The 18373-nt window shown below is 36.1% G+C and overlaps 1 protein-coding gene across 1 annotated transcript in view; it reads left to right on the top strand.

Moving 5' to 3' along the window:
- The first annotated feature begins 1308 nt into the window (after positions 1 to 1308).
- The window catches only part of Xrcc4 (X-ray repair cross complementing 4), a 169292-nt gene continuing 152227 nt past the window's right edge, over positions 1309 to 18373 (top strand). Inside the window, exons 1-2 of the mRNA XM_051182945.1 lie at positions 1309 to 1452; positions 12576 to 12751. Of these exons, the coding sequence (XP_051038902.1) occupies positions 1314 to 1452; positions 12576 to 12751 (315 nt within the window). The 5' untranslated portion in view covers positions 1309 to 1313. The remainder of the gene's footprint in view (positions 1453 to 12575; positions 12752 to 18373) is intronic.

Genomic DNA, 18373 nt, shown 5'->3' with positions numbered 1-18373 from the left:
GCAAAACACCAATAACCAATATCAAACATGTATATGTTTGTATATATGTATATGTGTGTATGTATACATAAATATGTATGTATGTATAGGCTGTAGTAAGGTGTTACTCAGTAAATAAAATTTGTTGAAAATTTAGGCCAATAACACATTCAAATAGGAGACAGATGGATTAGAGATTTAGATGCAAGAGATAGAGCTTTGTCATAACTCAGGGGAACATCTATTGACCCACACACTCAATAAGGCAAGACTCACAATACTGACCAAAATATACACATTTTGGTGAATTATTTTGATGAATTACTAAAATTACTGTCTTTTCATCATTATGAGAAAAAGAAACTGACAGTGTAGGAAAATACATGCACACATATGCATACATATACACACATACAACACTTATACATATACATATATACATACATAGACAACAAACCATGAAGAGATGAAAACAGATTAATATGAACACCAGTAATGAAAACATTGCCAAGGTTGAAGATAATAGTATATTCACATCTAGTAAGTATATGTAAAGAATGCAACACCCATTATTCATCACAGGATGTGAATTAAAATCACAGTGTGATGCTAGATTTTATCCACCAAGGGGGCCAAAATGAACCAAATGGGAAATAATTGCTTAGGACTTTTATTCAATAATTACAATTTGTTACAATTTTAAAGGAACTTGTCTATCTAGTACCCAAACTGAACACTTGGTATCTGCTGTTCCAGTAGCTCCATTTGTAGGAATAGGGCCCCCAACCCCAGATGCAATGCTATTTCTAGAATGTTCATGACAGAAGTATTTGTAGTAGTCAAGATATATAAAGTTCCAAATTTCTATCACATGGAAAATAGAAGAACTAATTAAATCAATATGATTAATTAATATTCTGAATGACCTATAAGTAGAAAATAGTATGGATAAATCTCTCAAATATGTTTATTCAAAAACCGTTCTTTTGTTGGGCGGTGCTATTTGCTCTTATAGGAAGGGAAATATAAAATAGAAAGTTTATATAGAAATATAAAATAGAAATGTTGCTATAGTAATTTTATTTAGCTCATCAATTCAGCAGATTACTTGTCCTCATGTTAGGGGCTTCTGTTTTTCTCATCTGTAAAATCTGCAAATCATTATTGAACAAAACTATGACTGACTGAGTTCAGCAGTTGGATTTCTTATACAGCATTTTATTTTTATTTCTTTGGAGTTTGTATAGCCAAAAGAGAAGTATAAAAGTTATCATCATTTGATAATTGTAGTCTTTCTAAATATTGATTTTGTTCTTTGATTACAGGTAGCCAGGATGGAAAGGAAAGTGAGAAGAATCTGTCTCGCTTCTGAACCCAACATAAGTTACTTTCTGCAAGTATCTTGGGAGGGAACAGTGGGATCTGGTTTTGTTATTACATTGACTGATGGCCATTCAGCCTGGACTGCGACAGGTAATCTTGACAGCAAACATGTTTCATAAATGTTAATTATGTCCTACTCTTTAGTCCTCAGGAACTTCAAGTTAGCATGTTTCTTCATGGACACTGATAACATCAATGCTCCATTTTCCATCTTATCCATTTCTAATATGTGTATAGGTCTGTAATACCTGATGCTACTTTTTGGAGTTGTCATTATGTACAGTAGCTGATTCTCTTTGCTATGACAGTCTCAACTGTTTGGACTTTGTCATAGTTTCATAACAGCCTCTTTAGAACAAACCTCAGCAGCACTTTCAAAGAGTTGCCTCTTCCAGGGCCTGAGGAAAGACTTGGGGGACAGAGGAAGTAGATTGTGGGGCCAAGAGCTGCTGGATCACAGGTGTAGAGTCCTTAAGCTTCGCTCTGACCTCATCCAGCTAATAGCATGAATTACTTCTTGAATGGATATGTACTACACTTTTAAGAAAACAAAACCAGACTGCAGCCTAACACTGTGATACATTTACGTTTTTATGGGAAATTGGAAGTTTTATCATATAGACTTTCTCTTGTGCTTTTACTGACCTTTTAAACTGTGAGTGCCTCCCAAGTCATATGTAGCATATGGCAGGGGTCCATTGTTGGTACAGTGGGCAGAATGTCAGTTTTAGATTATGGCAGGTATAAAATTAAAAAAATTAGAATTATGTTGTTTTCAAATAACAAGATTTTAATGTTTGTCTTAAGTATTAAAAAAAACAAACAACAGTCTCTAGCTACAGAACACAATTATTTCTGGAGTTATGAATGATATATTGGGTGGAAATTTATTTAAGAGTTCATTTTTGTGCTATTTAAATATGCTAACAAAATTCCCCTAAGATTTGTCACCATAATTATTATTTCTAAAATTAAAATCCATCATGAAATTCTGTTTCATTCTTTAATGGTGCAAATCCATCATAGTTTAAAGAAATTCAAAATTACAGTTTTTTTTTTCATTTGTCTTTCACACAGCAAGTGAGAAATATTTACTTTTCTTCTAGAGGAAAACAAAGGCAATTCAAGGATTAGTATGTGCAGCACTCCTTATATTAACTATCTGAGATGTAAATTTCCCTGTGGGAAATACAGATGCTGACTCCTTCTGGTAGGAAAGCAATGAAGGACATAGAGTTCTTATGCTAGCCCTATGGAGTGAGTATACCCATATGGCAGCTCTTGTTTGAAAGAGTAAAGAATATATGACTAAAATTGTGGTAGTGGCTCAGTGTGGACTTTGGTTGACTGAGTGGAGTCAGAAGACTGTATTTCTATATACATGGATACAGATACATACAGGCACACATACCTGCATATATAATAAATATGTAAGTGATAATTAGGGAAGAGAATTTTAAGTATATGAAACTAGTTAGAAAAAGAAAACAAATTGATACTTCACAGTTAGCATGTTTATAAATGAGAACTCCAGTTTTCTAATTTCTTATATTACACATTTATTGCAAATTCAGTACAGTCATCATTTTGGTATGTAATGTAATTTAGTATGATATGATTTAAATGTGATGTGAGACATCTTTCTGTATTCCCTGGTGGCATGTTAACATTTTGGCTTCCCGTCTTGACCATATTTCAAGCATGGAATTTTATAGTGAAGTCTGTAATGATTTTATTTTCAGAACTATCCATTGAAGTTTTAGATTTTATACATATTTTATGCTTTTGCTTTATCCATTTATATTTTCTTGTTTATATATTAGGGCAAATGTGTAAGCAAATAATGAAATGTATCCTTTTATTTAAAACTTCTTACATGCACATCATATGGTACCTTACAGACATTATACAATTAGAAATATTGAAACAATTACTAAATGAAACACAAAAATAGGTTCCCTTCCTATACCTCTTCCTGTGTTTTAGTTGTTCAACTTTTTGATTGATACAACCATCAATTATGGATAATTTTTCTCTTTTCATTTAAATGGAAAGGATGTGAGGTTTGTTTTAATCTCCCACACATCAAGCTTGCTGATTTCTTTCCCATTAGCAATGCTCTATCTAATGAATGTTTGGGGACCTAATTATCATGTGGCCTGTCATCAATCACTTCTGTATTACAGAGTTTTGTGTCTCAGGGTTATTTTATAAAGTGGGTTAATGATTGATGATCACTATGTGCTTTGTAAAATAATTGCTTTGACAGCAAGAAACTTCTATCACCTATTTGTGGGGTGTGTCTTTAAGTTTATTGGATATTGATTCAAGCCTTATTAATGGTTTACTATTGAATATTTAGATTTCTGTATAAGTTTTCTAAACACGTATTTTGTGAACTATGTGGAAATAACATTACAGAATTCATAGGAAAGGCTTTGTGTAAGTAGGTCTCCGATATGAGGCCACCCATATTCCTAATTGCATCATGTTGGTGTCTTCAGCTCTCCAACATGGATTAGGATGAGTCTGTGCATTCTTCACTTACACTCAGGAACATTCTTTCAGTCTTTACCTATGTACAAATATTATAAAAATAATGTTTTTAGAGTTTCTGTTAGTCTGAGATTAGTCCCTCATTTTTATGGTCTTGTTTGTTTTCTCACCTTTTAAAGAAGTCACTAAGCTTAATTTTTATTGTTACCATGTTTTCATGTAAGCCATTCAAGTTTAGAGCTATGAATGCATATAACTGTGCTATCGATCTTAGCAAAAAACAAAACAAACAAACAAACAAAAAAAAAAAAAACAAAAAAAAGCTGGCAAATAGTTATTTTTCTAAGCTTGATAATAGACAATGCAAACTTCATGTTCTCTTTAAATAGGAAATATTTGGTCAAGCATTGAAAAAAACATTTCCTTTTTGCATATTTTTTTAAATGAAAAGCTGTCTTTTAATGACCAGAAAAAGCAACTGAAAGAAAAAGTAAAAATGAATGTTCAAGAAGAAAGCTTTGAATGGAGATATTAGAATATAAAGCTTACAAGAAGTAATATTGACACCCCTCAAATTTACAAAATCAATGAAAATCAGAAGTATTTGAATACTAATGCATTTCCTCAAAAGCCTGGACCAAAGTGTATGTCCTAGACTTTTTTTTTTTTTATTTTACATATCGACCCCTCCCTCCCATACCCCTGAATCCCCTCCCTCCCATACCCCTGGACCACCTCCCATCCCATTCCTGCCCCTCCCCCCACTCCACAGGGAGGGTGATGCCTTCCAGGAGGGATCAACAAAATCTGTCAAGTCATTTGGAGTAGGGTCTAGGCCCCCCCTCCTGCTGCTAGGTTAAGGGAATATCCCTCCATGGGGAATGAATGGGTTTCCAAAGTCCTTTCATGCATCAGGGATACATCCTGGTTCCACTGTCAGAGTCCTGTAGACTGCCCAGGCCTTCTAACTGAGACCCATGTTCAGGGAGTCTGAGTCAGTCCATTGCTGGTTTTCCAGCTATCAGTCTGGGGACCCATTAGCTCCCCCTGGTTCAGGTCAGCTGTCTCTGTGGGTTTCCGTAGCCTGGTCTTGTCCCCATTTTCTTATCACTCTTCCCTCTCTGCATCTGGTTAATATTGGCCAACTGCTCTTGGGAATGATGCCTATTTTTATCATCTATTTATTTGCCTGTTTATTTATTCTTTTGAACACATTCCAACCATAGTTTCCCCTCGCTCCATTCTTCCTCCCACCCATCCCCAAATCTACTCCTCCTCCATTTCCCTTTAGAAAAGAGGAGGCCTCCCAGGTATATCCATCCAACAACACATAAAAAGATGCAATGCAACTAGACACAAGCCCTCATAGCAAGGCTGGGAGAGACAACACTAGTAAGAAGAAGGTCCCAAGAGTCAGAGATAATCCCTACATCCACTGTTAGGAGTCCCACAAAAACACAAAGCTAACACCCATAACTTGTATGCAGAGGATGTGCTACAGACCCATCCAGTCTATGTCATTGCTTCGTCAGTCTCTGAATTCCTATGAGCCCTACTCAGTTAAGGTTCATGGGCTGTGTTGTGTTACCATGGTGTCTTCAACCTTTCTACAAAATTCCCTAAGCTACAAGGACAGGGACAAAATGGAGAGTTTAAATTTTGGCTTTTTTTTCCATCCAGTATTTGATTATGGGTCTCTGCATCGCTTCCCATCAGCTGTTGGCTGGAGCCTCTCTGATGATTATTGGGCTAGGTATCATCTGTGAGCACAGCAGAATATCATTAGGAATCATTTCATTGGCTTTTGGCTAGATGAAACTCCTATGGTCACATTAGTAAAGAAAACTGACTTCCAGAAGCTATCATAAGCAATTAATCTTCAACAACGGGTGGGATTATATACTCATCTCTCCCCACCCCAGTGTTTACATAAATTTGAAAGAAGTGTAAAGAGAAGAATGATGTCCTGCCTTTCTTTTTTCTCTTAAGAGTTGTTTTTCCTGTTATGTATAGAATTCCCAGGAGGTGAAACAGGAAATTATTAGATGAGATTGGAAGGCAATTTCATGCTCCACACAGCATTTTTTGCATATTTAATATTTGTGTTCATTTATAGAATAATCTTTTACATGGTATTTGTTCCTTAAGTAATTTTAATATATGAGTTGAATTAATAAAATATATATTTGAATACAGATATACTTTCTTTTTAATGAAATTTAGCATACTTTTATGTTTTCTAATTTTTTATTGGCACATTTGACTTGTACCAAAATCTTTATCATGACATTTCCATAAACATGAAATATATGATCCTATGTACCTTCATTTTATTATTTTTTCCCCTAGCTGATGTTTCTGTTCTCCCTTTTCAAACATTTTTTTTTAATCTAGAGAGAAAATATGCAGTTTTCCTTGTTTTTTGGAGTTTGGCTTATTTATCGCAATTGTTTGCTTTCTTTTATTCATGTACTCTATTGTTTATATTTACCATATTCCATTTATCTACTCATTCATTGATAGGCAGTCTGACCAAGCTGTTTCTTTTGGCTATTATGAATTATAACTACTGGATATGAAGATATCCCATCCCTATTTTATACTGACTGCATTTAGGTATTTGCCTAAGAGTGCTTTTGGACAATCTATTCTCTTTGGCATTTTTGGGTACCTTTCTTACTGAATTCCAGAAGGGACTCACTAATTTACATTTCTTTCAACAATGTGTAAAAGTTCCTTTTAAGTATTTTAATCAATGTTTTTGAAAACGTCATACTTTTAAAATGCATTTTGAGTTTACGTTTCTCCAACTATCTCTGTTCAAATTTGCATGATGACCTGCAGCCCAGCACCCTCTCGTTTTACTATTATTATTATTATTATTATTATTATTATTAGTAGTAGTAGTAGTAGTAGTAGTAGTAGTAATTTCCTAAGTTCAGTTATTGCTCAGCATATGCATACTAGGCCCTGGGCAGATTACCATGGTCACCTTCTGTTTGCTGCATCCTCACCAACTTTTGTTGTGTCTTGTTTTGTTAATGATAGTCATTCTGACTATGGGTAGAAATTAAATGCTAGTTTTGATTTTAATTATCTAATGAATAATGATAATGAGTATTTTATTTCATTTGTTTACATGAGTACTGTCCAGTTCATTTGCACATTGATTAGGTTATTATTTCAGTGTTGGTTTTTCTTAGTTCACTATATTTTCTGGATATTAACTCTCCGTGAGACGAATTGCTCACAAAGCTTTGTCACATTCTCCCAATTTTCTGAACCTTTCTTTTCTGTGTAGATCTAATCTTGTGTACCCACTCCCCACAATTGCAGTTGTGTCTTGAACTGTTGGAGCCCTATGTTGAAGCCTGTATTTGAAGTGTTTTCTCTATGCATTCCTCCAGCAGTTTCATGTGTGTTCCATTTGGAATATATTTTTGTTGTTGGGGGTGAGAGGGAGGATCTAGTTTCATATTTCTACCTATGAATGCCTGGTTTCTTGAGCACCACTTGTTGAGGAGACCATCCTTAAAATATTCTTAACTCAGTATGTTTTTTCTTCATGGTTTTAATTTTTCTAAGTTTTCATATAATTATATTAAACATAACAAGGTTCACTAGCTCCTAATTGTAGACAAAGAACTATAGGCAACTCAGGAATACTGAGAATAAGAGAAATCAGCTCCACCAGGAAGATATAAAGCCAACTAGCCAGCCCTAAAGTCATTTACATGCAAATAACATTATGCAGACTGAGGAAGTTGGATGAATATATTTAGGAGTGTGTATGTGTGAGTGTGTGTATGTGTGTGCACGCACGCGCGCACACACACACACACACATATCACAGCAATTAAAGAAAATGAGGCTATGAATTTGAGTGAGAGAAAGGGGGTGTATGGGAGGTGTTAGAGGGAGGAAAGGAAAGAGAGTACGTGTTGTATTTTATCTTCAAAAATACATTAATTAAAATAAGAACAACACATTGAAGGCTGGGTATATTGGCAAACATGTATTTCTTGCACTCATAAGACTGAGGCAGATGTCAAATGGATACCTGCAAAATGTATCTTATACACACACACACACACACACACACACACACACACACAAATAAAAATAAATCTCAAAGAAAAGAATATCAGAACTAAACATATATGTGACTGTAATTATGATGCCTGACTGAGCAAAAGTTGAATTCCCAGGCTTCTTAAGTCAACAGAACTGTACTTGACATTATGAGAAGTAACTGGAAGTATTTTTCTGTTAATGAAACCATATTAAAAACACTTCCCTCTTCCTTGGGAGCTTTCTCAATAGGTGATGTGCCTGCCTAATGAGGATTTGAGACCTGGGCCTTAGCAGCCATGTGGAAAAGCCATGTGTAGCCTCACTCAACTGTATCTCCAATTCTTGGGGATAGAAGGAGGACTTTCTCTGAGGCATGTGTAAATAGTGAGCTGCAGGTTCAGTGACAGAGCTTGTCTCAGAGAACAGCTGGAGAATGACAAAGAAGACAGCTTCTGTGCCCATTGTGGTGGCCTCCACTTATACACAGGGGCACCAGCACCTGCAGAATGAATGAATGAGTTGCCCAAGTTACAACTCTAATCTTGTTTGACTTATAGATGATGGTTGAAAATTTAGCTCTTAATTTAAAAGTAACTCCAGGACTCCAAGAAGGGTATGCATCAGTCTTTACATAAGACTGCTTCTGCCCAGAAAACTCCTGGTGTTCTCCTTATTCAGATTTCACTGAGACTGACCTATTATTGAGATCTCATGAGGGCATAGAGGTGTCCTAGTACCCTTCTATCTCAGTCTTTCCTGATCCTGGGAGGTGGGGGTAATATTGTAGATGTACCAGGGTCCTTGTAGTAGCCTCTGTCTACTGCAAACCAAGCTGTTTTGATGGGGGCTGAGAACTAAACCTCTATTTGAGAATAAGGAAATTAACATACAGTTAGATTATATATTGATTTAGGGAAACAGCAGTAGTTGGTCCTACTGGAGGGTGTGTGTCTTCTCCACCCTGTAATGAGTAGGTTTTTCCTCCCGCTGCTGGTCTTGTCCTGCCTCTGCGCCAGCCCCAATTAACACACTGAGACTCTGTATTTGATATAATGCTGTAAGCCAGGTACTAGTTTCTTATTGGCTATCTCTGTCTTAAGTATTAACCCATTTCTGTTAATCTAAGTATTTACACGTGGTTTCACCTTACCGGGAAGTGGGGCAGGCATCTGGTCTGCCCCAGTCTCTCCATCATGACACCTCCTTACTCCTTCCTCTTTCCTCCTTGTCTCCTAGTCCCTCCTATCTTCCTTTCCTATTGGCCAACAGTGCTTTATTCATTAACTAGTATGAGAAACATATATACAGAATGACATCTCCCATCATCTCCTCTTTTTTGTCTGAATAAAAAGAAGGGTTTTAACCTTAACATAGCAAAATATATAACACAACAGTTATCAAGTAAGAATCACAGTTAACAATATTTAGTCCATAACACTTAGTAAGATTTAAGAAAATATTCCATCATCTATCCTATCTTTGTGTGTCTAAAGTCTAAGTAACTTATTTTTAATCCTAACTAAGGAAAACTATAACCATAACTATTTGTCTTCAACTCCTTCAAAGACCACAGAAGGAAACAAAGTGAATATCCCACTACAATTCCCCTTTTAGTCTAAAGAAAAGATTTAGGCTTAATACAAAACTATATACAAAACAGTGAATAACAAGTGTGCTCTAAGAAAAGGAAAACCGAGAACAAAATTACCTACATATCTCGTCCTAGGGTGAAGGCATAATGGAGTTTACAATAGAGTTGTCCTAAACTGGAAAACTTAAGTCTAGTACCTAATATATCTAACTAGAAAGAGAGAATAATAGTTGTGATAGTTTAATCTCCAAACTCATCAAGACCTGAGAAGGAACATAACGATACGAGGGTAGACAGGAAGTGTGAATGGTCAACTTCCAAAAGGTGCAGCGAGGACAGAAACAGCAGGCTGCCTGGACCCAAGGTCTCACAGCAACATTGGTATACCCAGTTTTGGGTAAGGCCAAGAGAACTTGACAGACCACAACAACAGCAGGGAAGTAGAAAGGCTGTCTTACCCTGACTTGGCAAGGTTCAGCAGTCTTCTATATTTGTCTCCTGCAAGCACATAGGACCGCATGTCCAAAACAGTTGTCAAGGTGGGGGCAGTTCTTTGCCCAAGAGGCCATTAGCTGAAGTGAGAATGAACTCCAGAAGGAGCAACAACAGTGTCCAACATATTTTTGTGAAAGTACACGGTGCTGTCAGGAGCAATAGTGTCTCATGTCAACGGAGTACTAATATTAAAACATTTAAATGCCATGTTCTGCATGTCTATGAAGTGATTGAAGATTAAGCATCTATGTCTGACTAATCTCATAGGTAAAGGAAACATGAGTGAAGATAATCTGTCCTATTCATGAACTTAGCTAAAAAACTGAATGAAACTTCCCTGAATAATGCAGGGACAAATACCTAAACAATATAACTATGTACATATACATACATATAAATACCTAAAATAGAGGTAGAGTAGAAATGTCTAGACAAGAGGTAGAACTATAAAGGGCAGCATGATAAATATCCCAAATTGTATCAATATGCAAAATGTCTTGAATACAAGAAAAGTATACATACATAGAATATGGCAAGAATAAATGTGCATAAATTGTATCAATATACGAAATGTCTTGAACATAAGTAAAAGTATACATACATAGAATATTGTAAGAATAATGTGCATAAAACCTCATAAGTAGAAAGATTTCACACAATATAACCCAATATAATATACAATTCTTCTGGAAAGGGAATATAAACTTAATTTTACATAGCTTACCACAAATAAGAATATATAACAATGTAAACTTTACAATACTATTATCTCACTCTTACTCAATAATTCACAAGAAGACGGGCTTATCTACCTATAGCCCATCTAAATCTTATCTTTCCCAACCATACCCTATTCCTGTCTAAAAGATAAACCAGAGTCTAAGCATCACCTTCCATACCCAACTCTAAGTAACTAAAACCAACCCAAAGAAGATGAATATTATCCCCAAATTCCAAGAGTAGGGGAAGGGGGAATTATTATCTTAAGGTTACTTCCTGCTGAAATGGGACGATGATTGCTCCATGGGATCCTGTGGGAAGAAAAATTTTAGCAACCAAATTTCTCAACAGAACTGGCTGTGACATATGTAGTTAGTCACTGTGTGGCAGAAAATGCTTGACTGCAGTTCAATTTGAAACTCTGGCCAGGGTGTAATAAGAAGGTGCACCATTACACTAGCTAGTCATAAGTTGTCTCAAGCAAAACAGTCTTAAACCAGTTTTAGGGTGATGTTTGTAGTCCAGATGTATCAGGTTGAGTCAAGTGGAAATGACGACACGGGGCCCCATCTTTCTGGAGAGTTCAAAGATTGCTGTTAGGAATTGTTATTATTCTGTGTGGAAAACTTAAACATCAATATTACAGTAAAAAATTTTAAGTTTTTAAGGTATGCATTAGGGAAAGGCAACAGTAAGCTTTAAAATGTATATGAGAAAATTAGGATTTCAGAGAGAAAATTGCATATAAGCGAACAAGTCCCCAGATTTTGGCTTCTTGATTTAAGGCAGAAACCGTGAATTTAATCTTAACAACATGCCTGAATTTAGAGAAGGAAAGCCAAATCCAACTCCAAACCAGGGGGCTGGCGCAGTGGCAGGACAAGACCAGGAGCGGGAGGAAAAACCTTATTCCTTACACCACCCTCTGATAGTTGACTAGGTTCACAGTATCAGACATCAGTTCCTTCGTATTGAATATGACATAGATGGCTGATGGCTATTCCCAAGATAAAATTTGCACCTTTGGGGATATCTTGGCTGGCCAATTATTGTTTTGCTTTGTAGGTTTTTTAGTTGTATAGAACTGTTGGTTACATTTGTCTGTTGTCAGATTGCACAGCATTTTCTGATACTATGAGTGCTAATCCCCAAAGGGAAAGCTTTCTGGACCAGTCCTGGTTCAGTTCTTCCAGGTCTGTATGGGAAGTGTATGCTATCTTTAGAAATAGAATCTTCTTCTAAAGTTGTAGGTATGTAGCTAAGGACAGTAGGGGTATCTCATATGGTTTGGTGGTTCTCTAAGTCCCTTGACCAACTGTTTGAAAGTTTCTCTTGCCTGGCTCTGGAGCCATTGTTAAGTAATCTGTGGTTCTTGCATGGAGCATTATTAGCCATGTGGCATAAATCCATTAAACACACATACACAACACACACACACACACACACACACACACACACACACACACACACACACAGAGAGAGAGAGAGAGAGAGAGAGAGAGAGAGAGAGAGAGAGAGAGAGAGAGACTGACATACCTCAGAAGTTGGGAAAATATAGGGGTACAATGGTTGGAGAGGAAGAGAAAGAGCTTGTTGAAGGACACAAGTGCTTTGAAAGGGCAAAGGTGCCTAACTAAGGAAGGGAAGAAATGGAGTACATATAGGGGAGGAGGAAAAAGGGACAAATAGCACTAAAGGTATTTTAGAAAGCTACAGGGAAACATTTTGATTTTATTATTTTTCAAAAGTCTGCTATCTTTGATTAGTAGTAACAGCTGAATACTTATTTTCTAATAGAAACTTTTTATTTCAGCACTTTTATTAATCTCTCCCATAGTTTCTGAATCAGAGATTTCCCAAGAAGCTGATGACATGGCTATGGAGAAAGAAAAATATGTGGATGAACTGAAAAAAGCATTGGTTTCTGGATCAGGAGCAGGGGACACATACAGATTCATCTTTTCTAGAGAGTCGTGCCATTTCTGTCTTGAGAAAGAACTGAAAGATGTCTCAGTAAGTAAAGCTTCCCACAAATTTGATTTTATTGATGGAGTTTGTTTCACACTTAAGTAGCAGGTCTATTATTCTTAGAGCACTTCTGAAATAAATACCAAGACATTAGTTGGTACCCTCATTAATATGCCTCAAGTTTTAAAAGAAAGAAATCATATATAAAAAATGTGATTCTGTGTGTATTTTCTGTTATGTGTGGATATGTCTGTGCATGAGTGTGTGTGTGTATGTGCTGAATCACACATGTGATGGTCAGAGGATAACTTTTGGGAATCAGTTCTCTCCTTCCTCCAGGCCTCCGGGGATGAAATTGAGTCCATCAGCCTTGTTAACAAGCAGTTTTCCACTCCAAGCCATCTTAGCAGCTCATTATGGGTCAGATTTAAAGTCCATGACATATTTCTTTTAATACATTGTGAAAAGTACTCTACAATATTTAAAATATTTTAAATATTATAGTTAATGACATGAATAAACAATTTTGAAAAAGTGAAATAAAGAGTTTTAGATTATTGCATCCTGATTTGCTCAAAAGTAAACATGGGAAAATACAGAATTTTAGAAAGAAAGCAATACTTTTACTTTTGGCTCTTTAGTAACTTATTTGTTTTCTTTCTTAGAGTATATTTGAAATTTTGTTTTATTACATTATTGTTGTTTAATGATTCTTAATTTATTGTTTTATGTGTCTTGGTATTTTGCCTGCATATGTGTCTGTGAGGGTTTTGTATCCTTTGGAATTGGAGTTACAGAAAGTTCTGAGCTGCCATGTGTGCTGGCAATTGAACCTGGGTCCTCTGGAAGAGCAGCCAGTGCTCTTAATCATAAGTCATCTCTCTAGCCCCCAATATTTGAAATTTAAAAACAATATAGTCCTTTGTAGTAGTACATGTAATTAATGACTAAGGAAACATTATTTATATTGTCATACTTAGAAATAATAAAGTAGGGATAACATTGTGTCCAAGCTTTCCAAAGATTTCATGCTTTTTAGATGAGCATATCTGCTACTTTGCTTAGTTTCTGCGCCAATTCTGACTAAGGTTCTGGCTACTTCATTAAGGTCTGTGCTTACTATCTTTACATATTGCCCAAATTAATTAGACATTAAATATGCCTTTGGTTTATTAATTGTATGAGTTCTACAGCTTAAGACAAGGGAAACTTACTTCTTTATGTTCATTGATAGTAATGAAGAATTTGCTTTTTTAGCTACATCCGATTTTTAAATGCTTTTAAAGCAACCTTTTAAACTCAGAATAGTAAAGGAGAATTATCAATCAGAAATATTTGAAGATATAAATTAAATTATTTTTAAATATGTGTTATTGTGGGAAATATTATAGAATGACTGGTTTTGTAATTTCAGTTTAAAAGATACATACTCACTTTAGCTGCAATGCATACTTTTCATTATGTTGTAGTAATTAAAATAATAATTTAAAAATAGGTGAAGGAGATCTGAATTGATTTTTCTGTGGCTCTTGCTCAATCAGATGATATTAAACACATTACAACTGCTGCCTGTTTCTTCTATTATGAAGTGGAAAAGGGCAAGTTAAGAGTAATACCATTTCCTATTCAGCAGGCATTGGTTTTAAATAAGCAGTGTTATTTTGTGATGACATGTGTCATGTTAGTGAGTACCTGTGACGTGGTGAAAGGCTGGGGCTCAGCAGGTGGACTGCTGGAGAACTTGCCCGACTGCAGGGTATTGTATGGGGTTTTGCTGATTCTCTGAAGAAAAACCTCTAATTCTTCATGACTTCTGTCATTACAATTTATAAGAATTGAAGAGTAGCAATAATCCTGAAGAAGTTCTTGCTTTCCATCCTGAAATTAATCACTATCTTTTCAATTGAGTTGTTTTTTGGTTTTTTTTTTTTTTTTTTTTTTTTTTTGGTTGTGAGCCCAACCTTTAACAACTGAGCCATCTCTCCAGCCCTTGTTTGCTTTTTTGTTTTGTTTCTTTGCTTGTTTTGAGATAGGGTTTCTCTGTGTAGTATTCCTGGCTGTCCTGGAACTCTCTATGTAGAGCAGGCCTCTTCTTCCTGAGTGTTGGGATTAAAGGCATAGATCACCATGCCTGGCTTCAACTGATTTTTACTAGTGATTAAACAGCATAAAAATACCAAGGAATTCAGAGGAGTCCCTAGACAAATGGCTTTCAACCACCACATTGCTGTTTAAATGGCTGTCCCATTATTTACTCATTGTTTATTTATTGATAAGATCATTTATGCCTGGCTTATTGAGAGAGAATTGTGGACATTTAAATGAGGCAAACTTTCCATGCAAAGGTCAGCTGAGGATGCAGCTGAAACATTGACAAGCATATTCAGTCAAACTTTGGGAACCTTCTAGTATGCCATGTGTTTCTGCAAACTGATTTCAGAGTGATACCATCTTATAAATTCATCTGCTGGCAAAAACGTGCTGACAGTTGCACACATGGTTCATTGCACTTGAATGACCCATGCATTGTAAAGGAGTTTGTAATGGTTTCTTTAATGACACAGATACCTGACAATTGCCAAAACAATGACCTCCTACTCTTGGAAGAATGGGGAAGAGTGTACAGATTCAGTTCAGAAAGCTATACTAAATTCTGCTGTGTTTCCACATAAGACTGTTCCCATGGCAAAGAGACCTTCATGAGTCCCAAGTGCACTTGCTTCCAGACTGCCCCTCTGGCAGGCACAGTTTGAGACTTTTCTTGCCATCATTCAAAAGTTTCACATGCCAAATGGTGTTTTCAGGATCATTGTACAACTTGAATATTTGTATTATACATGTATGAAAGTTGTATGAAATCTACATTTTTTTACTTCCCTCTTTTAAAGAAGAAAAATTCTATTAATATTTTCATTTAAAAGGACCTTTTTAAAGAAAAATTTAAGCATACTTTCCCTAAGTAATGTCATTTTCTATTTCCAGTGTAATAAGGACTTATTAGGTACATAATTTGTTTGGTGATGTTCAGGTTTTAGGAAAGAATGTGTTCACAGTTTTTATGAGATTAGCTTTGAATTTATAACTAATTCCCTACATGTATGTATGTTTAGATTATTTTTTTAGTTTATATTTTCATTTAATCTTAATACTAGTATAAATATTATATAATCAGCTAGACACTAATACCATTTCTCTTTAGTGTAACCCTCACCACTAAGAACCCTGTAGGTGTCAGTGAGCTGATATACTCTGGTGTCAGCACTGAGAGTTGATCATGCTGTTAGCTTTACAAAACTTGCCTCTGCCACACTATTCCTCAATTTTCTGATTTCTTGGTAGAACTTGGTCTTTTTTACATTGTGTCTTCATAATATAATTTTCTTCTAACTTTGCGTTGAGAATGTTTTTTTTCATAATAAGTTACAACTAAATGTACTTTGAAAAATTCTTCTCTCATACCTTGCATCCTGATAGCCATTTCCCTCCCTTCAATCCTCAGCCCCCTCCCCTCAACCTCCTCTCTCTCCCAGATCCACTCTGTCTCTGTTCCCCTTCAGAAAAGAGTAGGACTCCCAGGATATAGCATAACAAGTTACAATAAGACTAGGCACAAACCTTCATATCAAGGTTGGACAAGGCAACCTTTTAGGAGGTCAGTGGTCCCAAGAGCAGGAAAAAGAATGGTGATATACTATTTATTATTTATGACTTATTAAAGCTTGCCTGAGGATTCAGAAAGCAAACCTAACCTCAAGCTATAGAGAGCAAGCACTGGTGATACATGGCATTAATCCCAGGACTCAGGATTAAGAGGTAGACAGATCAAGGCCAAACTAACTATAGGAAATTGATCCGGTCCTAAAAGAAAGAGTTCACACAAAGGTAATCTCAGCACTTTTAATCCTAGCAACTAGGGAGGGAGACACAGGAGGATATGGTTGGGTGGAGAAAGTAATATAATAAGGAGGAGACAGGAATTCTCAGTCTTTTGCCTCTATTTGTCGAGAGAGGATTGCCATTTCAGCTTGGTAGAGGTAAATTCTACTGGCTTGCCTACTTTGCTTCTCTGTTCTTCAACTTGAAGCTTGAACCCCAATATCTATCTCTGGGTCTTTTATTTATCATGATACACCCATTCCCATTGTTAGGAAGCCCATAAAAACACTAAGCTATACAACCATAACATATATTCAGAGGATCTTGCACAGACCCATGCAGGCTTTGTGACTGGTGCTTCAGTCTCTCTGAGCCCCTATGAGCCCTGCTTAGTTGATATTGTGGGCTGTGTTCTCAACCCCTCTTGTTTCTGTATTCCTTTCCTCCACTCTTCTATGGGGTTCCCTATGCTTCACCTAATACTTGACTATGTGCCTCTGCATCTGCCGTCATCAGTTCCTGGATGACGTTTCTCTGATGACAATTGGGCTAGGCGTCCATCTATGAATACAGCTGAATATTGTTAGGAACCATTTCATTGACTTTGGGCGGCAGGCTTATTTGGTTTTATTCCCTCCAATTCCAGTCATTTCTCTCCTTACTTTTTATCTTCACCCCACTCCTTACCCCTGCCTGATCCCATTCCCACCTGTCCCCAAGTCCATCAGGAAAATCTATTCTACGGCCCTTTCCTAGGGAGATCTATGTGTTGAGTTTGGATTGTTCCCTAACCCCTCTGGTTCTTGGCTTGTAGATGAATTATCCTTTATTTAACAGCTAATATCTATTTTTAAGTTAGTACATACCGTGTTTGTCTTCCTGTGTCTGGGACAACTCACTCAGGATTTTTTCTATTCATTTGCCTGCAAATTTTATGATGTCATTTTTTTTAAAGAGCTGAGTAATACTCCATTGTGCAAATATACCACATTTTTTAAAAAATCCACTTTTCAGTTGAAGGACATCTAGGTTGTTTCTGATTTCTGACTATTATTAATAAAGCCTCTATGAACATAGTTGGGCAAGTGTCCTTGTGGTAGGAAAATCCTACAGACATATGCCTACGAATGGTAGAGCTGAGGTAGATCATTTTCTAATTTTCTGATGACCAGCCATAATGATTTCTGTAGTAACTGTACGAGTATGCACTCCCATGAGCAATGGAGGGGTGTTCCTCTTGCTCCACATTCTTGCAAACATGTGCTGTCACTTTGATTTCTTACTTTAGCCATTCTGACAGTTGTAAGATGGGATCTAAAATGGTTTTGATTTGCACTTCCCTGATGGCTGAGGATGTTGAACATTTCTTCAAGTGTTTTTTGGTCATTTGAGATTTCTCTATTTAGATCTGTACTTCATATTTTTTAAATTGGATTATTTGGTTTGTTGAGATCTAGTTTCCTGTGTGTGAATTTATATCTGGGTCTTTAATTAGATTCCATTGATCACCATGTCTGTTTTTATGCCAATTGTATGTTGTTTTTATTTCTATAGCTCTGTAGTACAGCTTGAAATAGGGATGGTGATACCCCCGACAGTTCTTTTATTGTACAGGATGTTTTAGTTATCACAGTTTTTTTTTTTCCTTTCTTTTTTCACAAGAAGTTGAATATTGTAAGGAACTATATTGGAATTTTGATGGATATTGCATTGAATGTGTAGGTTGCTTTTAGTAAGGCTGCTATTTTTTAAGCTATGTCAATCCTAAGAATCCATGAACATGGGAGATCT

Source organism: Phodopus roborovskii, unplaced genomic scaffold (assembly GCF_943737965.1).
Source record: "Phodopus roborovskii unplaced genomic scaffold, PHOROB, whole genome shotgun sequence".
NCBI lineage: Eukaryota > Metazoa > Chordata > Mammalia > Rodentia > Cricetidae > Phodopus > Phodopus roborovskii.
The sequence above is the reverse complement of the archived record's forward strand: the minus strand, read 5'-3'. Positions and strand labels throughout refer to the sequence as shown.